The 16,590-nt window shown below is 33.8% G+C and overlaps 2 protein-coding genes across 2 annotated transcripts; one reads left to right on the top strand and one right to left on the bottom strand.

Moving 5' to 3' along the window:
• LOC149905986 (protein claret segregational-like) lies at positions 1-3,033 on the bottom strand. Its single transcript, XM_090105466.1, has 2 exons — positions 2,799-3,033; positions 1-2,520 (listed from the first exon to the last, which is right to left on the bottom strand). The coding sequence occupies exon 2, from the start codon at positions 2,518-2,520 to the stop codon at positions 631-633; it is 1,890 nt and encodes a 629-aa protein (XP_089961592.1). The 5' UTR covers positions 2,799-3,033; the 3' UTR covers positions 1-630.
• A 1,560-nt stretch (positions 3,034-4,593) lies between these two features.
• LOC149905987 (7SK snRNA methylphosphate capping enzyme-like) lies at positions 4,594-9,686 on the top strand. Its single transcript, XM_090105602.1, has 5 exons — positions 4,594-5,957; positions 6,948-7,138; positions 7,475-7,827; positions 8,481-8,705; positions 9,033-9,686. The coding sequence occupies exons 1-5, from the start codon at positions 4,912-4,914 to the stop codon at positions 9,579-9,581; spliced, it is 2,364 nt and encodes a 787-aa protein (XP_089961728.1). The 5' UTR covers positions 4,594-4,911; the 3' UTR covers positions 9,582-9,686.
• The last annotated feature ends 6,904 nt before the right edge of the window (positions 9,687-16,590 follow it).

Here is a 16,590-nt window from a genome sequence, read left to right on the forward strand (position 1 = left end):
ACATAAAAACTAATACTTGATAATTCTAAAACAATTACAAACTAAAGTCACTAAAACAGTTTATATTATAGTGGTCTAAACTATAAGTGTACCTAGTAAACAAAATCATGGTCAAAATAGTAAAAAATTATGTCAGTATGTGTAGGTCTGTAGCCGACTATATAAACCAGCAGCTTACAGTTATTTATTATCCATAAAAACTATACAAGTTAGGAAAATACTGAGAATATACAAGAAATGAATAAGTATAGAAAAATATCAATGTCTATTTTTATTTTATAACGTAAATATGCTACTTTTTTCATATACAATTCCAACATTATTTTTCCAAAAGAATACATTTTTTGGAAACAATTTTTTTTTAATTTATTATCTATTAAAAAACTCGTAACATGAATATAACAGATCGGTGGAATACATCAGTATATTAAAGGTAGCCTTAGCAAATTAAAATATAATTGTTATTCTAAATTGTCAGTAACTTTAATTTACATTACTATTTTGCTCAATTTTCCAATATTTGCTACTGGATTAGGTGACTTTTTGTTGCAATAAATGTTGTAATATTACTTTATTGTACTAACTAGTAATATAAATTAAAGCTAAATGTGTAAATATAATTGCTGTCAATTAAAAGTCAACCATAGTTAAATTCTTTTTGGCTTTAACTGTTCTACAGCTGTTAACCTTGGTAGCGAATCTTAAGGAGTTAAGAGTCTCGTTAAAACTCTCATCAAATTGATTAATATTCACCAACATAAGGGTTTTAGAATTTCCACCCAAACTGGGCATAAGGAGATGAGTAAGCTTTGAATTCCGGTACGGAATATGAGATTGGTTGGTTTGCAATGATAATATCACTTTTGAGAGCTCAGAAAGTGATCTATTTATGTGCTTTGTCTCATCCATCCTTTGAGTTGTCTTGCCACTCTCAGATCCTGCCAGATCAACCAAATTCAAGTTACTGGTAAACTTTTCCTTACGTTTCTCATTAATGGCAGATATTTTGATTTGTGCCACAGAATGGGATCTGGAACTCCTTTCGTTGTTTATTGTTGCTGCTGTTTGTCTGTTACGTTGGGCAAAAATTAACAGCCTGATGAAGTCATGAGAGCTCTTAACTTCTTCTTCCTGCAAGTTGGAAACATAGACGTCTGTGCCTTTTGAGTTGACCATTTTAATATCATGACTCTCCTGTTCTTTGCTTGAGTTTAGAAGGTCATAAATTATCTCATTGTAAATTTCCAAGAATGACGCCTTTATTGTTAACTCCCAACCCATTCTCTTCAGATCCTCCATACAGTTAAAAATCATGTTTATTGATCTTGGTATTATACCATATTTCTCTGCTCCACAGCTTCCTTCCATAGTATATGTTTTACCTGACCCTGTTTGTCCATATGCAAAAATGCACACATTGTATCCATCCAATGCTGATTGGACCATAGGAGCCACTTCAGCAAAAACATCTTCCTGGGATGAGTGAGGGGTAAAAATACCATCAAAAGTAAAGGAATGCTGAGATTTTCCCTTCCTTGCAGAATTGAGTAACTCAATTTTTTCAACCTCAATTGAACAAGCATCAAGTACATTCAAGTTGTACAATGGTTTGTTAGTTTCAGATTCTAGTGGTGGTCGAACTCGACAGTATACTCTTATGTTACCTTTTAGATCTTGCACTGTGTTCCTTAAGATTCTCTGGTCTCTGTACATAGTATCCAGAATATTTTGGAGCGCATCTTTGTCATTTTTAGTATTATTGATTGTTTCTATTGCTATTTTGTGGTCTTCTTTGAGTTTATCAAATTCAACTGATACTTTTTTGAGCTGTTCTGTGAGAACTCGCAACGCTTCAGTCTCTTCCTGAAGACTTTTATACCTTCTGCTCAACTCTTCATGTTCTAGTTTTAATTTATCATATTCAGCCGATTTAACCTTAAGACTGTTTGTAACATCTTCCAATATTTTTGTTTTATTGTGAAGATCTTCAACCTCACGTTTCTGAATTTCATAATCAAGTTTTATACTATTATATTCATTAGATTTTTCTCTCAATTCATTCATACTCTTCAATAGTTTCTCTTTTAACATGGCACTCTCACTACTACTACTTTCATAAATTTCTTTAATCTTTTCATATTCATCAGATACTTCTATATGTTTATCTTTTAAATCGCTCAGTTCAGTTTTAATAACTTTATGTTTTTCTACTAAATCATTAAATCGCGCTTTATAATCATAAGGTGGGATCCTTACTGCAGTGGTGACTTTCTTTTCCACCTTGTTTACTTTCGGGGCCACTGAAACTGCAGTTGGGGCAGTTGCAGCTCTCTTCAGCCGCGGAGCCGCGACGGTTGATGTCGTCGATGCTTTCATAGGCTTAGTGTGGTTCAAAAGCAAACTCTTTTTATCAGCGTCACTCAGGCCATTACCTATAGTTCTCGTCACAACATTATTCCTTAGATTCATTATGCCAGGCCTATTTTCTTTCGTAGTTGGCAATTTTGGTATACGAGACATCTGAAACAAGTGATGATTATGATAAGCAATTAAAAACTTTTCTGATACTTAAGTATTTTAAGTGACGGTATAGAATGTATAGGTACTAAGATTTATCACTGGGGAATGTATATCATTCAAAAATTATGCAAAAGCAGCGATATGTTATATTAATATTTAGAAGTAAGTAACCAAAAGAATTCTATTACAACACAAACGCTTTTTGAATGTTTTATATTATTGACATATATAAATTCAAACAAATAATAAATGTAAACAAAAAATTGAAACATAAATACCTTTTAAATCTTAGAAAAATAACATTAAATGCATAAAACACACTAAAACGAATAACAACGCTTCGTTTATCCAGCAAAACAGTAAACGGCCATTTCAAAATTCGAATTTCATTGTTTGATGTTTCGTTTTACGTTTATTAAACGTGTCAATACTGGATACAAGGCTTTTGGTATCATAATAATTAATTCTTCATTCGTATTTTAGACGTATACTTTATGATTATATTTGTTTATATATATATTTTTTTTATTAGTAACGAACAATAAATTAAATTGCCTTCAAAAAGTAAAAATAAAGAAAATGTTGTGTGGTTTTATGAAACCACGGTAAAAGTGAAACTTAGGCACAAAATTATCGTGTGATAATTATCGTACGGTTCGACCGTCACGCAACATGTGCTACATAGACCAAAAAGTTTGAGACGATGTAATAAAAGTTTCACTTTAAAATGCTACAAGATACATAATGTCCCAGCCACACTATGCTACTCGTCCTGCTCATCGCGCTGCCGCTCGCCTCAATATTGCCGTCTGGCCACACACTGCTCTACTCGCGCGATTAATCGCGACGCTCTTCTAGGGATGGGTCGTCGACGTATTTTTCATCAACGAGACTAGATCGTTAAATGTCGTTCATCAACTAGTCGTTCAACTAGTTAAAATCTTCGACTAGTCCATGTGTAAAATAAATAACTATTATTAAATAAATTCTTAAAACAATAAATTCTAATCTCAATAAAACAATTAATAAATGTTTATGCTTTCTTACAAAAATTATACTCTCTAAAAAAAGTATTACTAAAAAACTTATTATCGTTTGTTTTTATAGTTTAAATTCAAAACATTGGTCTTGTAAACCAAAAATATTTTTTTTAAAAAAACTTCAAAGAAAATAATTTATTCTTATCAATAAGACTTTAGTTTAGCCGTTGAATTCAACTAGTGCATTGGTGAGCGATGGACTAGTCGAATCGTTGAGTGTACATATAGACGGTTAATTTAACTAGTCCGTTGATTCCATGACGCCCATCCCTAATTCGCACTCGTATTGCCGGTCCTTTGACTCGCGCGCAAAAGCCGACAAAATAGGAAGCAGTGAGCGACGATGAGCACGACGAGTGGCATGACGAGTAACGTGGCCACACTACGTCCCTGCCTACTTCCCTCGTCACTTCCCATACCACTCGTCGAGTCGTGTGGCTGGAGTAAGCTGGGGTAATAAAAAAAATATAAGATTTTTAAGATCATAATTTTTAAGTAATTTTTGCACAAAATTTCCGAATGAAATATGAAAAGAACACAGAAACAATAATCATGCCTGTAAAATTTGAGAGTTTCGTGGTTTCTTTCCATTTCCTCTTAATCTTATCATCAACCTTAATTCGTGGAAGTATTTTCATAGAATATATTTTTTGAAACTTTTAATAATTTGATTAAAAATTAACCAGTCCCGATCTCTTTGAGTAATCGAGTAAAATGAGTAAAATAGATAAAATAAAGTAAAAATACTTCCTCAATTTTTAAACATGAATAAAAACCAGTTTCTTCGTCTTCTAAAAATGCAACATTGAAAGAACCACGATAGAACATATTATTTTATGCACTGATTAATGAAAATCATTGATATGATTTCAAACGTAGATTTGAAATGATATAATTTCATTCTATAGTAGGTATTACAAATAATTTTCCTTGTTTAAAATAGTCACAAATAGTAGTATATTATCTGTGATCATGGTAATGTTTTCGTTATCTGTTTAGAGATGATTAAAATTAATATCCGTACTGTAAACTGGCATCACCGAATTAAAAAAACGTCAAATTGCTATTTCCTACACACCGATGTGTGTCGTGCGGTGTGTAATTTTAAGTCTTTATCATTTGTTTATTGTGTGGATTTAAAAGCTCATCCATAAGAAAAGCTTTGGTGTTGTGATGTTCTAATATTACTGTTTGTGTAAAATCTACATCTATAAAGACAAGTACAAAAGACCTGTTTATCGCTATTGACGGATGTCCTTGTACATTTTGCAAGAATCGTCGTGGCGGTAAATTTGATTTTAAGTGTATTGTTGTTTTAATATGTAATCTCTATTGTAATATTTAATGCGCGATGGGTAGTCCTGGACAGGATTTAAATTTAAGTGAAAGCACAAGTGAAAATAAGAACGTCTTAGACGATAGTGTTACTTATGTGGAGAATAAAGAGGTTGATAATTCCGATACATCTCAAATAGACACGTCGAACAATGTTACGGCAAGCGATGCAAATTCATCTAAGGAAGAAGATACGCTCGGTGGTAGTAATTCGAAAAAAGTAAAAAAGAAATTTCGTCATGGAAAGAAGAGTCACGTAGCTTCGAAGGAAAACCCGGAAAGAAGTACTATTCGCAGGGTTCATCATGCAGGCACAAAATTTAAACAGACTAAGAAACGAGCACAATCATTTCCATCTATCTCTAAATTTTTCCTTCCATACAAGAGGCCTCGTAAAGAAGCCTTCATTCCACCTACGAAGTTTTTGCTTGGAGGAAACATATCAGATCCTTTAAATCTTAATAGTTTACAAGATGAGGATGTTAACAGAGCAATGAATGCAGTCACACCCGAATCATCCCCACTGCCAACACCACCACGGCATAAGGCAAAAATAGATGTTATAATACCACCAAATATAAGAGATCCTTTAAATCTCATGGAACCTTTGGACAATGAAGAGTACGAAAAGAGACTTGAAATGCAACAGCGTAAAAAGACACCTAGAAAGAAGCCCAGAGTGAGGCGTCGCACAACAGAGTCTATACCTCCACCGGATGAGGTACAAGTTGAGGAGCAGGAACAAACAATCAAGGAGCCTCCTCCACCGGAGCCGTCAACGTCGAAATCGCGCAAACGTTCTTGTAGTGATAGTGATAACAGTTCCCAAAAGGGGAAGGATGCCAAAAAATTGCGACGGATGGAGTCGTTGGATAAAATCGTTAGTCCGGTTGTGCCTCAGCCTGGTGCATGGATGAGGGCGAGGCCTCAACAAAGAACTGCGACTCAAGAGCGTCCAGCGTCTCCTCACAGGACCAAGTTGAAGAGTCTTTCAGAGGGAGAGCAAAAGCTGCCGACGTTCCATCCCAAAAATTCACGATATCAGTATGGAAACTATGATAGGTATGTTGACATTTTGCAATTACTTTATTTCAATACATTGTTCTTTTTCAAAATTTAGAACAAAAAATCTGTTCAAAAATTGCAACATTAAGGCTTCCAATACAGTATGTCTCACAAATTGTTTTTTAAATGTAATTTCCTGAGAATAAAAAGTCTTCTTGTATTTGGGTCACTCCTTGTTTATATTTATTTTGTGTCAATAAATCTATCAGAGAACAATGAAAGCTGCAAATATGCAGATACTAATTGTTGTCTTCATATCCTACTAACATAAATTAAATCAATGTGCATATGTTTCAATGCATGAGCATCATAGCCGCTATTATTATCTAAATGACCTATGTATTATAGAATGCCTATACATTTTTGATGTCTAATAAGTTTTAATTATTCACATAATTTACATTAAGAACCAACCATTCACAGATTTACTTAGAAAGTCTTTCATATTATAAAAAATTCTAATAAGGTTTGACTCTAAAGCCTATTTAGTTATTCCATCTTATTTTTAGATATCTATGTCAACTCAGACAGTTTTATTAATTTAGAAGTTAACAATTAGTATATTACTTTTCATTTTCATAATTTATTAATGTTCAGTAGACAGTTAGACACACACTTTATTTTATTAGACATCTGCTGTAGACAATTATAAATTAATAATGATGACATGCCTGATGTATTTATACGCATATTTATTCATACATAATTCACATGTTAAATAATTATTTTAATTTAAAATAGTTCATTGAACTTGTCTGTCCCATACCTCAGAAGTGTATTTGAGTTCACACTTTCAATTCACATTGTAGTCAACTACATTAGGCCACTTTCTCTTGCATGTTGTGGTTTTAATTTTAATTCTCTTACAAAAGATTCATCTATTATGTTTGTGTAAAGCTATATTTACTGCTTTACAAATACAAAATGTAAGAGTACTTACAGTTGATTCAACAATGACAAGTGTTCAATATATGTATTACTTTTCAGATATTATGGATACCGCAATTTAAATGCAATGATGGATATACGTCTGCAAGTCTTTGAAATGCATCGGCATTTGTTCCAAAATAAAGATGTCTTAGACATTGGTTGTAATGTTGGACACATTTCTGTAGCAGTCGCTCGAACTCTGGGTGCAAGATCTGTGGTTGGAATTGACATTGATCCTGTTCTTATTGGTAAGTTACAACTTATTCTTTTAAATACTTTTCTTTGTTGTCCAATTTAATGTAATGCAGATTTGGTTTATATTATTCAAATTAACTTTTGGAAGCATTTTTAGTTATGACTTCACAGTATAATATTATTATGTGTTGATTAAATATTTCTCAAAATTGCTAAATACTCGAAAGATAATAGTAATAACATATATATTTTTTGTGATCAAGTTATTTTAAATTTCCAAAAAAAATTATAACAACAGTAAGTTCTTTACTAGGTATCTTAAGTCTTGCCCAATGGATATGCTGGACACCAAAGCAAGCCATCGTAATATTTTCGTTTATTCATTACAGGCCGGGCGCGAAAGAATCTACAATCGTTTGTGCCAGTACCATCGGAAACAGCAAAAGGCGATGATGAAAAGAAATCGGAAGCCGGTGAAGAAAAGAAAGACTGTGATAAGTGTAAAGAGGAAAAGTGCGACGAGTGTGTGGGATCTGATCAGAAGTTAGATAAAGAGGATGATAAGAAAGCCTTAACGGGGCGGAAATTGAAGAAACCGCGTAAGAATAGAAAGGCGATCCATAAACCAGAGACGCAGTGCTTTTTCCCAATGTCCATGTCAATGCTCTTTGGGCCGATTGGAGACACGCAGGCCGCTGATACATCACCACCACTGTTTCCGTACAATGTTACATTCAAACAGGTAACTAATAAGAATTGATATTCCTGTTAGTATAATAATTTGTTAGGGTTTTTTTGCAGATATTATGATAATATGGTCCATCCTATACTTTTGTGGTATGACTTCTAGTATTTGTGTAACCTTATGTAAATAGTAAATACATGATATATAAAAGTATGTACCTTAAGTTTTATGTTTTGGTAACTGATATGAATTTAATTATTTACATTTTACTCAATAGAAAATTATTGTGAGCAGTGAGTATAGAAGTCATTCATGTTGAGCTATGTTCAACTCCCACGAGAATATGAGTCAGGTATCATAAGTCTTACTGGCAAGATTGCGTCATTTTACAAATTATTACGAAAACTGTCAGTTTAGCCATCATTACAGAAGATTTATTTATTTATTTATGCTTTATTGCTCAAGATAAATTATAAATTGAGACTTAACCTAGGATACATTGTAAAGATGTCCAAAATACACCACCAATCACCATTCTGGGATGAATAGAATTAAAATAATAGAGATATTATTTTGTATATATGTACTTTAATTTATAGTTTCAACATACATGCTTTGATTGTATTTCATAATTCAAATGGTAGTTCCTTTAATTCCGGGTCCACCAATTAGAAATTTTGACAGAAGTCATTAATAAATACTTTTTCCAGGGCAACTACGTGCCCCGCGAAGACGTAGCAGTTGGCTCCGGCATGGAGAGTCCCCAGTTCGACCTAATCCTGTGCCTGTCGACCACCAAGTGGCTGCACCTGAACTGGGGCGACGCGGGCCTGAAGCGCGCCTTCCGTAGGATGTTCAACGACCTGCGCCCGGGCGGGAAACTTGTGCTCGAAGCGCAGAACTGGGCTAGCTATAAGAAAAAGAAGCGTTTAACGGTAAGTGGAGTTTATTAAGCTAAATAATTTGTTGAGTATAAAAATTTGATTGTCGAATGTTATTGTTGTTTGATTATGTGTAACTGGCTGCGCCCCACGGTGTCACCCGCTTAGCTCGGATGATGTAAGGCCTATAGCCATCCTCGATGAATGGGCTTATCTAACACCGAAAGAATTTTTCAAATCAGACCAGTAGTTCCTGAGAGTAGCGCGTTCAAACAAACAAACTCTTCAACTTTATAATAATATCTGTTTTTCTAGTATTAAAATTATTGAAAATATCGCTAATAGCGAGAGTTTTTAAGAGAAATTTTCTTTTTGTTTCAGCCGACCATTTATGAAAACTTCAATTCAATTGAGTTATTCCCGAACAAATTTAGAGAGTATCTTCTGTCGCCCGAAGTCGGTTTCAGCAAGTCCTGCATCCTGGGGGTGCCGCAGCACGCCAGCAAGGGGTTCCGGCGGCCGATCCAGCTGTACATAAAGGGGGACTTCACGCCGAGCAAGGCGCGCTGGTCGGACGCGTACGCGCCGTCGTCGCACCACAAGCCGGAGGCGGAGCCGCCGCGGCGCACCGTGTACGCGCCCGTCGCGCCCGCGTACCGGCCCAGCGACGACGCGCCCTCGTGCGGCGCCGTGACGCCGTACTCGCCCAACCTGGACCCCTGCGCGGACGACTCGCCGTTCTACAACCCGCGCAGCGACTCGTACGCGCCGTCGTACCAGCCGCCGCGGCTGACGGTGTACGCCACGCTGCCGTCGCCGCTGGGCAGCGCGTCGCCGGCCGCGTCGCCCGCCGCGTCGCCCGCGCCGCACGCCTCGCCCGCGCCCGACCCGCTCTCCGCGCGCGGCTTCCCGCCGCCTGACCACGACTGAACCCCCTCCCGCCTTTGGTTTATGTAAATATCGGTAGATACCCTAAGATTATGTTCCGATAGGCTGAAAATATTTTATAATATTATATTCGTAACGTATTAAGCAGTACCGTGTTTTATTTACCTCCGCCTGTTCGGATATCCCCTTCCTTAATTCCTTTTAAAAATTATTTAATATAAATGGAGCAAGTCTAAAATGAATGACGCCTTAAACTGTTTTTAAGAAGGTACGTGGTGATGTAATATGCGTACATTATTAAATTATGATTAAACAATTTTACACTCATCGATTTTTTACAGGCAAACGTCGCATTTTTTATCAACCCATACTCATACTCGAAACAGAAACTAACCAACTAGGTATTTGTATTTCTTTTTATTTAAATTATATACCTACTTGAAAAATTTAGCTGATATAGGCATGTTGCCGAAGACTAATCGCTATATTTCATAAAAATTAGTCCACTTGCAGTTATTGCCTGATATCCGGACAACAGACAATCTTCTACAATTATTTTATTTATTTATTTATTTATTTATTTATTTATTTATTTCACCTTACCACCACCAATATAATATTACAATGTAACAATTTTAGTCTTTGAAATCACAGTATTATCAACATAGATTCGTAGGTATAAAAGGCACGAGATAAACTTTGTGACATACAAAATATGCTTGTTCTTAGAGTATAAATACTGAAATTACATACAAAAAAATGCCATAAATTAATTAAATGCATAACTCATACATAAATTAACTAAATACACTCTACTATAAAATTCTAAAAACTATCCACAACAATTTATTATTTAGTATATTTAGTATATTTATATTTATGTATTTACCTCCAAACAATTTACATCAAACATCAATTAATCTATTTCAGTAAGACATAGTAATTATTACAAATAAACATAAATTACTTCCCTCCGTGCTAGTCGCTGACGCCACTGTGTTACAGTAGGGAAGTTTATTTTTATTTCATTTTTATTTATTTATTTATTTTTTTTTTTGCAAAGTTTACACTACGGCTTAAAGATATAAAACTTATGAGGATAAACAATAATTAGGTAACTTTAAGTAATAGGTACTAAAAGGCACTAGCCACAAACAGTTTTTCTGTCTCGTTGTAGTCGAGGCGAAGCAGAAATTTATCCAAAGATTTACTGCAAAGGTATCTACTCATTTCTTTTATTTTAATTTTATTGTTAATATAATTATACAAATAGGGAGCAATATAATATGCAAAATTTTTCGCAAAACGAGTTTTACAACCCGGCACACAGTAAATCTCTTCAATGCGGGTTTTTCTTTTTGTAACAACGGAAGAAGATGGAGGAACTGTGTGCTGCTCCAGGACTATTACTTTGATAAATAATTGCCTCACAGTCAGAACGCGGCATTCGTTGTACAAGAGATTTGTTGGATATCTAAACGGCTTAAATTGCAGTACTTTTAAGATACATCTCTGTGTGCGTTCGAGCTTAAGAAGTGTTGTTTTGTTTGCGCCACCCCAAGCCGAGATACCATAATTAATGAGCGATTGGCACAAAGACTGATAAACGATTTTGTTCGTGGTTTCATCCTTAAGGCGTCTTATTTTTTTAAAAATTGGTATAAGTTTACGTATTCTACTTTTTAAATCATCTATTTGCGGCTTCCAGTTTAAGTTTTTATCTATTGTTATCCCTAAGTATTTTATAGTATCGACAGGACAAAGAGTATAGCAATCGCAGTTTCCTACATTTAAGCACGTATGCGCCTTTATGGTAAAATTTTGGGAAGGTCTATTATTATTTTTAAGAGAAAAATTTATATATTTAGTTTTTGTAAAATTTAAAGTTAAAAGATTATGATTTAGCCAATTTATTACCAATCGCATGCCTGATTCAGCTGCCAAACGAGCAGATTCCCATGTCTCCCCTTGAAAAACAATAACAGTATCATCAGCAAAACTTATTAACTTCGCGTCAGGTATGTGTAGATTACATAGGTCATTTAGGTATATTAAAAAGAGCGTAGGGCCGAGTACCGATCCCTGAGGAACGCCAAAATTTATGGACCGCTTTTGACTCTGTACATCACCAATTTTAACAAATTGAGTCCTATTTGATAAATAATCTCTAAACAATTCTAGAGGGGTACCACGAATTCCCATTGATTCAAGCTTTGCCAGGAGCAGGGGGACAGAGACAGTATCGAACGCTTTCGCCAGATCCAAAAAAACACCCAAACATTTTATCTTCCTGTCTAAATTGTTAGCAATAAGAGACACAAGAGTATTGATAGCATCACTAGTCGATTTTTTTGCACGAAAGCCAAATTGATTAGGTGAAAGTATGCAATTCTTTTCCAAATAATTAACGAGACGCTTATTAATAAGCTTCTCCAGAACCTTTGATATGGTTGGCAAAAGTGAGATAGGGCGATAGTTGGTTATACTGTCTCTGTCTCCCGACTTGTAAATCGGCACAACTTGAGATTGCTTTAAACGATCAGGAAACACACCCGATGATAAGCATATATTGCATAATTGCGTGATCGGTGGGCCAAATATAGCAAGATTTTTCTTTAAGAAAATAGATGATATGCCATCATATCCTGAAGAATAAGTGTTTTTTAAAGCCAAAATTGTACTATTAACCTCCACTATATCTGTTTCCAATAAAACAAATGAATTAAGTGAAATGGCGCCTTGATTATTTTTAGATTTGAGCTGAATTTCTGATAAATTTAGTTGATTTAAAATATTTGATGCTAATTCATTACCTATATTAATAAAGAAATCATTTATAAATTCAATAGAATAAACTGGAGTGTTCTTAAGTTTTAATAGATTTAAAGCATTATCAGGGCTTTTTAATGAGTTACTGTTTATATGGCAAATGCGTTTAATAGTTTTCCATGACTTTTTAATATCTTTTCTGTTATTATTAAGCTCAATTTTATCATAGTTGTTTTTAGAAGTATGTAAAATATTACTGCAATGATTCCTATAGCGTTTATATATGAGTTCAAGTTCCTTATTATTTGGATCGTTTTTGTTTCGGCGGTGTAAAATATCTCTGAAACGTATACATCGCAGCAAACCTGGTGTAATCCAGGGTTGTAAAATAGAATTTCTATTAGATTTTTTAAATAATCGGGAGCTATCGCTTATAATATTGCCAACGGTATCAAGTAATGAATTAGTTAGACTATTAGGATCATTTGTAGATAGTAGATTGTGCCAATCTACCAATGACAGTAGTTTGGAAGCTTTTGAGTAATTTATATTGGTTGTAAAACATGTTGTCTTAGCTATACTAGTTTTTTGTTTGTTAGAAAAAGTAAGAAATATTGCAGAATGATCCGTTATTGCAGACTCACATACAAAAGTAGCCACTTTTATATTAGATTTTACGAAACAGTGGTCAAGACAGCTTTTACCACGTGTAGGTAAAGAGTGACTTGGTAAGAATCCGTGACATGCAAGAAAGTCTAGATATTCGTCAGATCTTTGATCAGTGTTCTCATTACTGATGTCAATATTTAAGTCGCCAATTATGTAGATATTAGGAATAAACCTTAAGTTACACAATATTAAGTCAAAAGAATGCAGGAATTTGTCTATTGTCGCAAAAGAGGGAGATCGATAAATACAAACAAAAGCATATTGTTTTGCAATAGTTATAATTAGACCATCAGCATCATCCAAATTTGGTTCAACAACTTCGATATCAGTAATATTATTACGTATGTACGCAGTAACCCCGCTGTTTTGGTTTATATGTCTTGTAGTGTTGTAACTATGATAGTTCTCTAGGGGTGGAACAAAATCATAATTTTTTAGCCAGCATTCAGTAAGTATTATTAAATCGCACTCGAACGCACAACGTGACAGAAAAACCTTAAATTCCAAGAAGTTTTTATTAACTAATACTACGAATATTTTGAGTAACAATTTTAAAAGAGGAATAAGAAGAAAAGCTGTTATCATTAAGAAGTTCCGGATTAGCAATTAAACAAGAATTACCCACTCCAATCTCACTATCAACTTGGTTCCCAAGTGTTTCCACATCGTTTCTATCCATTTTCCAATTTAAGAATGTATGGAAAGTATTTTTGAAAGTTATTTCTGGGGATGAGTGAGTAATATTTAGTTTTTTTGGGTCTTCTTGATAATTTTAGGTACTCCATTGAAGTATTTTATACATAGTTCTTGTTCACCTTCTTCAATGCGACGATTCATCTCTTCTCTTACTGATAATAAATGGGATTTTTGCGCGGGCGTTTGGTCATAATACATAAAAATATTTTTAGGGAGTTTAGTTCTATTTCGCAGCAGAACTCGGGGAGTGTCATTCGAATTAAATATCACTTTTATCGGTCGACTTTTATTGGGAATGAATTTCCCCAACCGTATGCACTTTATTGGCTTCGGGCAATTTTCGTATATTGTCGAGATAATTTGGAAAACTTTTTCATAGTCATATGTGGTTCTAGAATTAAAATTTGTATCAATTTTTTCCGAAATACCGACCAAAATTACATTTTTTTCACGCTCATTACGCTCCTTCAATTCCGTAATTAAGGTTTCATCAATAACGCTTGTTGTTTTTATTTTGTCGTGATCAGGTAATAATTTTATTTTTTGAAAGTTGTTTTCTAGGGTTGAAATTCTGTTTTCTGACGAGATTAGACTAGAACGAATATTTTGAGAATCACATTTCAAGTCATTTATTTCTTGGGTAAGCGATTGCGTTACCGAGTATATGGCAGTTATATCTTCTTTAATGCTTGATATCTGTTGGCTTAATTTAGTTAAATTTTCATTTTGATCTTTGGCGAATTCTTGGAAAAAATTCATGATTTCAATACGAAAATCCGCTAGGTCTTTTTTAAAATCTTGTTCATACGTGCGCTCCTTTCTTTTCCTTATGTTAATATTTGAATTCTGTGTTTCCTCCATGCCGTATCCACGCAGATTCGGTGTTGATCCGCCTCCGCTACCGCTGCCGCTTATAAATGTAATGATTATATTGTATGAATAGAGTCAATAATATAAAAAAAAAATAAGTTTATTTCGATAAAACTGTATAGATATAATAAATGACATGGACTTATTATATCTAGTTTTATCGAAATACTCCTTACAAAGTCCTTTAAAAGTCGATGTTGTAATCTGGCTAATCGCTAGGCGGCTAGGTACAAATTACAAAAATAAAAAAGTAAATAGGTGGTGCTCTTTCATGCATTTTATAAATCAAGCATTATTAGTTTTAAGAAATTCTGTACACAGTACAGTTTACTGCGAAGTATGTATCATCAAAATCCGTTCAGTAATTTTCGCGTGAAAGAGTAACAAACGTACATCCTCACAAACTATCATAAAATGCATAAATTCAGTGTCGATTCCTAATTCTTTTAAATATAATTTGATTTACATTTCATAACCGCAAATAATTATTCACACTGAGTCAGTTCTATACCTACGCATGTAGTATTTGGATGGATGTATGATGCTGTACCTATTAGCACAGACTAATAATAATATACTACGTATATACAACTACTACTGTGTTTATGTTATTTAATGTTGTAAAACCACATGTGTCCATAAGCAAGTGCATTACTCTCCTGGGGCGATATTATCTCGACGGGAGAGCAAATAACTTTAGACTGATAACTCGACTATACGATTATAACATAAGATAACATCTAGAATCTAGAAACACAATTTAATTTAAATCTTTCATTCATCGTACATTATTCATTTAAGGCAAAACATATATAAATGACTAAGATATACTTTATTATTATCGCATAACGATCAAGGTGTACGATAGTAGGTATTTATTAATCATGATTTTAATAATAAAACGCATTATGTAGAAGAATAAAAAAAATCGCAGAAAAGATTAGGACCCGGATGCTTAGAGCCCGGACGGTAGGAATTATTACATATATAACTAGGCAGTTATTGAAGATATTACACAATAGGGTTCACTAAATTTAGCCGTTGTAGCAGATGTGAAGAGATTACCGTTGGGTTTAAGATTCAATGAATGAAACTAGTTCTTTTTCTTATTCATCCTTTTGTTAAATATTGCAATTTTAAATTATTATGTAATCAGTAGCTTGAAGGCAACGTAAGGGTTGATATTATAATAGCTGCCTATTGGTCACGAATCACGATGGAAATTTAAAAAATAATTGATTTTTATTTACTATATCATATATCATTTGCAACTTTTTTTGTGTAGACGTTTCAACATACAAAATCATGTTACATTATTTTTTTCTTTATATTTTTCTTTTTTATTTAAGTAGTTTTGTTTTCGTAAGAAAAATGATTTAAATAATGTTTCAATATGACTTTCTCTCAAGTTACATAATATATCTAACTAAGCTAATCATTATACGTGAAGCCGTTCATGGGGCCGTAATGTTTTCTATTCTAAGTAACGGAAACAGGAACTAAGAGCTTTTTTGAAAGCATTATAATATGTAGAGAGTAGAGCATGAGTAGAGACTGAGGTAGAGACCACGAATTATTAAGGTATTCTAAGTACCTACGCTTTTACTTTTAGTTTCAGAAGAATGAGACATTTCAGTAGAAATATATTATAAAATTATAATCCGAAGAATTTTTATTTAATATTACATTTACATATCTACAAAATATTATACATTTACAAGCGAGGTGATTAAGCTATTACGTAAAATATTACGCGAGAGGTCAATAAACTATTACCATATTAACTTTGGTAGGTTGCAGTTGCTTGATACCAACAATGAAGTTAAATAATTATCCATATTCTGTTATCTATCAACAGAGATAGGTAAGTATATGAAGTAAGTAGGTGCATATTTTACGTGATTAATACCTCCCCTTTTGTTTTTCTATTTTAATGACAAAGTAAAACTTTAGTAAAACAAATGCTTGTTAAGTTGATGTTAATTGTTATGCATGAATAATTTAAGCTCAAAGATCGAAAAATCACAACGAGTCATGGTTATAATAA

The sequence above is a fragment of the Colias eurytheme genome, chromosome 9 (genome assembly GCF_061535395.1).
Source record: "Colias eurytheme isolate Ceu_HAF_F1 chromosome 9, ilColEury1 Martin Lab GWU primary, whole genome shotgun sequence".
Taxonomy (NCBI): Eukaryota; Metazoa; Arthropoda; class Insecta; order Lepidoptera; family Pieridae; genus Colias; species Colias eurytheme.